Source organism: Sturnira hondurensis, unplaced genomic scaffold (assembly GCF_014824575.4).
Source record: "Sturnira hondurensis isolate 20B ecotype Veracruz unplaced genomic scaffold, ASM1482457v3 Scaffold0024566, whole genome shotgun sequence".
Classification (NCBI taxonomy): Eukaryota; Metazoa; Chordata; class Mammalia; order Chiroptera; family Phyllostomidae; genus Sturnira; species Sturnira hondurensis.
The window spans coordinates 1-4,975 of NW_028097197.1; the positions used below are offsets into that span (position 1 = coordinate 1).

Here is a 4,975-nt window from a genome sequence, read left to right on the forward strand (position 1 = left end):
TTTTCCCTTTCACATATAGGAAGGCTTCCCGTTGGCTCTCAGGCATTGCAAGCGTCACTGTTCTTGCACTTTGGGGTCATTCCTGGCTAAAATGGGGTGACTGACCACCAGTGCTGTGATACTGGGACCATCCACCTGTCCCAGAGACGCTCCTCAGTGACTAAGGAGGGGATCCCCAGGGTGGACCTGCTGGACTCGGGGAGGATTCGTGAAGGGGCAGGTTGGAGCAGACAGTGGAAGATGTCCTCACACTTCTCAGTGTCATGGGCGGGTTACGAGTTATGAATTGTTTACTTCTAGAATTCTCCATTTAATATTTTCTGACTGCAGTTGACTGAAGGTAACTGAAAGTTTAGAAGCTACAGCGGGGATGTGAGGTGACTGCTGCACAGACAGGGACAGGACAGCTGTGTGGTGACCCTCGGAAACTCCCTGCAGGGCACCTGGGGGTCCTGAGCTTCAGCTGATGGAAAGAGGAGGCGGAGCCAGGGAGGGAACAGGCAGAGGGACAGGTGGGGAGGGTGGGGGGTAAACATGAAGATGACAGGGGGGCACGAGGGACAGAAAGGAACCCACTCAGAAATGTCAGTTCTGGTGACTGTCTGTCTCCATTGCAGGTGATCAGCCTCAGGCCTATGCAGGTGAGTGAGTCTGATGCTCTCTGGTTTCCTGGTTCCCGTGCGGGAAGCACGTCCGGCCTTTCCCTGCTGGGTGACCACATCCCGCTCAGAGACTCATTTTCTGTGGGTGAACCACCCCCTCCTGTCTGGACACTCAGAGAGGAACTTCCAGACCCAGCGTCCCCTCACCCTGATGACACACACGCCCACACCTGGCAAAGTCTGTCCTTGTCCCAGAGGCCCCAGCCTGAGGCAGGGAAGCCCAGCACTGGGAGAGGTTTTAGCCTGGTCAGCAGAGCTATAGCCTAGGAGAGTGGACATTGGAGGAGACTGAGGAGAGGAGAGGGAAGAGGCTCAGTGAGGACAGTGGGTGTGGGGAGGACAGAGAGAATGACCTGTCCTTCTCTATGTCTCCTTCTTTCCAGTGTGGAAGATGGCCCTTTTCCAGCCTGGTGAGTGGATCACTCTGTGTCCCCAGGACAGCCCCCGAGGGCCTCTGCTCCCCCTTTTCTCTCCAACTCTTGTCTGGGACAGTTCTGGGGTGTGACCTGAAGTTGTGATCTCAAAGGTGTGCCCACCTGCTGCCCAGAACCCAGAGACAATGGACAGGGGCTGTCCTGGGGTCCACAGTTTTCTGTGGGAGGAAGAGGCAGGATGGTTGGGGCTGGAGGAAGGGTCTGGAGGGAGAGGGAGGGGGTGACCTGACCAAGCTCCTGCCCCTCCTGCCCCTGTGTGTCCTCCAGTTATGGCGAGTTCCAGTCATTCCTGCTCTGTGAGGGTTGGGACAAGGACTGAGTGGGGTGATGACTGTGTGTTGGTCAGAACACCCACAGGAAACAGAAGGCCTATTTGAAGGGGTGTTTGTCTGATGGTACTGACTACAGTGAGGAAAAGATATCTTTCCTTCATGTAAAGATATTTATTTATTTATTTATTTATACGTAGAAGGGTGGGGAGGGAGAAAGAGAGAGAGAAACATCGATGTGACAGGAAAACATCGACCCCCTGCCTCTAGTGCGCCCCCCAACCCTGGGCATTGACACAGGACCCAGGCATGTGCAGTGGCCTGGAATCGAACCTACAACCTTTAGCTGTGTGGGATGAAGCACATCCAAGTGAGCTACAGGGGTCAGGGCAGTGGAAGGCATCTTAAGACTTGGAAATAGGCAGGCAACTCCTCGGACTAGAACAGACTGTGTTGTGGGCGGATTCACTCTCAGGGGTTCAGGGTCAGAGAGCACAGAGGACCCCGCAACCTGCCCAGATGGTTCACTGACTACACACCCTCACAGCCCTTCTTCACACTGTACCTTGGGCACTCGTGACTGACAGGAACAGGGACACAGAATGTGGCAGCACCAGCCACTCCTCCTGGTGGCCTTGTGACAGGTGATCCTTTATAATCCACAGGATCACCAGTGTGGAGGTGACCTTGGTGCTCCCTTCTCTCTGGCTGTAACACACAAAAGTGCTCACACCTGTGTGTAAGGAACACGAACGATTGTCACCCAGAGGCTTTGGTGAGCTGGCTGGGGACAGTGAGGTGGGTCAGAGGTCACAGCAGGAAGAGGTGAAAGAAACCCATGACACAGAGATGGGGCTGGATGTGTTCACAGTGACCGGCTGGGTGGCATTAAGGAAAACCAACAAGGACACATGATCCCCCAGGGCTCACAGCAGTGGGAGCTGTGACCACCCCTGGGCCGAGGGCACAGGGTGACAGGGAGGCCTCACTGGGGTCTGGAGGAGGCAGCTGGGGCTCAGGGAGGGGCCCCTGAAAGAGGGTGCTGTGGTGGAGCATCTCCCTGGGGGCGTGGGGGTCAGCGCTGAGCCTCCTCTCCTCCCTCCTTCCCGTGTTCAGCCCGCACCTGGCTTTGGCCAAACCCAACAGTAACCAGAGTCCAGGAGCCCAGGGACTCTATCCATGGAGGACTCACTCCTGGGCAGAGGGGGTGGGGACAGGGGACAGTGGACCCCAGAGCCCTTAGAGCTTCATCGTGGCCCTGAGGACAGAATGGACATGGAGTCTGACATCACACCAGGCACTTCTGCTGTGCCTGGCCTCCAACTAAATGTACTACTCAGTTTTCTTATTCCAACACAGAGATTAGTGTTTTACCCCCATTCACAGACAGCATATTGAAGTCAAGATATTCTGTAGCTGGTATCTGTGGAGACAGAGACTGTGCAGAAAAGGACATCACCCACCTGAGGGGCACAGCCAGGGCTGACACTTAAATCCATGTGACTTTAAAGCACTGGTGGGCACGGACATTTTGGGGATGCAAACACAATAGAGTTGGCCCCAAGTCTGCTCACTCCCCTTCCTCAGCAAACACAAGACACCTGGGGATCTCTCAGCATGGCTGAGGGTCACGTCCAGGGCAGGCTGAGGGCTCCAGGCTGTGGACTTAGCCTCCTGTCCAGACCCAGGCCTTGAAGGCTGAGGCTCTGATGTCTGGGCACCATGGCTGACCTTACCCCATCTCGAACCCCCTGCAGCGGACGTGATTCTGGACACAGACACAGCGCACCGCGCCTTCCTCATTTCTGAGGACAAGAGGAGCCTGAAGTGGGTAGAGGAATGGGAGGACCTGCCAGACAACCCCAGGCGATTTTGTGGGAATCACTGTGTGCTGGGCTGTGAGAGCTTCGTGTCAGGGAGACATTTCTGGGAGGTGAATGTCGGGGACAGGAAACAGTGGTGTGTCGGGGTGTGTAGGGAGAATGTGGAGAGGAAATTTCCTGTTAAAATGATACCTGAGAATGGATTCTGGGGAATGAGGAGGTCTGATGGGAGTGACTACCGTGGTCTCACTGACCCTCGGACGAAACTGACAATTGTCCACCCTCCTGAGAGGGTGGGGGTTTTTCTGGACTATGAGCCGGGGGAGGTCTCGTTCTACAATGCCATCGATGGGTCTCACATCTTCACCTTCCCACACACCTCCTTTTCCGAGCCTCTGAGGCCTGTTTTTGAGACTTGGACCTTGGAACCTACTCCCTTGATTATTTGCCCACCGCAAAAACCAGTGGGGAGGTCCCTGGTGCCTGACCCTTCCCTGAACATCCCCATGGACCCGGGCTCAGCTGACGGGAATGGGGACTCTCAGGCTGAAGAAACGTCTCTGCTTCTCACTGCCCAGCCTGGAGCTGAGGGCCTCCTGAACCTCGAAACGTCTCAGCAGGAAATCACTTACTACAAGCATACGGAGTGACGGACTTCACTAACACTCATTCGATGTTTCCACATGGGATTAAGGACACAGAGGCAGGAAGAGTCAGCTTCCAGAGGTAACTCGCCAGCTTTGAACAACCAGAGCTGACATTTATAGGGGACTTCACATGGACTAGGGCTGTGCTAACTTCTTCAGGTGACTCTCCCTCAGAATCCTCACAACCCCCTGTGGGAAGCTGCAAAGTCAATGTCCTTTGTCCTTCCTACAAAGACAGTGGTGCTGGATGATGTCCATTCCCTGTCCCTTTGCAGCCCATTGTCCTGTTGGGCAGGATCATGGGCAGCCCTGAGGGTCCCTCCCAGGACACCAAGGGGAAAGGTCACTGGAGGTGACTCTGAGGCCACTCCCCTCCTGGATCCTTCAAGGTCAACTGTCACAGCCATGGTCCACCCCTTCACAGACTGACTCTGCAGGACACCGTCGTCCAGAGGATAAATTCACAATGACCCAATCACACAGGCCTGAGAAGGGACCAGTGACCACTTTCTAAACCAACCTGTGACCTGTGAGCACAGAATAGACCCAAACTCCTACCTCACACCTGAAGGTCCTCTGTGAGCAGGACTGTGGGAGGAAGGGAGCAGACGGGTATCAGTGGAATTGTTACTGGGTGGTGGAACCCATGTCCAGGACAGGGCCACCCACCGCTCATCACCCACTGATGTTCCGAGGTTCCTGTCACCTGTGGGTCCCGGGGGAAGGGTGCTCTTCCTCATCTTCATGGTCACTGTGACTGTTCATTATGTGTCCCCTCCCCCCACATGTGGGTGTCAGGTCACATTTGTTAAATAAATTTGTGAATAATCTTAAGGTTCAACGGAGGTCTTTCTAGATTTATGTCCCTCAGTTAACTCAGCTGTTTCACAGGTTAGCTCCTTGGCACATTTCTACAATATCTTCGTTGTCATGGTTTAGTGTTGCTGCTGTGATGAACAACCTCACGTCTCATGGACGAATACAACACACATATATTGTCTCACATCTCTGTAGGTCAGAGGTCCAGCATGGCCCTCACGAATCTGAAGTCAGGTGCAACAGGCTGCGTCCTTTCTGGGGGACCCACAGATGCGACTGTGTTGCTGACTCTGACGGCTGGCAGGGCTGAGTGTCCTGCAG

At 54.7% G+C, this 4,975-nt stretch overlaps 1 protein-coding gene across 1 annotated transcript; it reads left to right on the forward strand.

Moving 5' to 3' along the window:
* Positions 1 to 617: 617 nt before the first annotated feature.
* Positions 618 to 4,451, forward strand: LOC118981748 (butyrophilin subfamily 3 member A3-like; the record flags this gene model as incomplete). Its single annotated transcript, XM_037038573.1, has 3 exons — positions 618 to 641; positions 1,046 to 1,072; positions 3,123 to 4,451. Coding segments are annotated over 3 exons (767 nt in total), but the record flags the coding sequence as incomplete, so codon positions are not given.
* Positions 4,452 to 4,975: the final 524 nt, after the last annotated feature.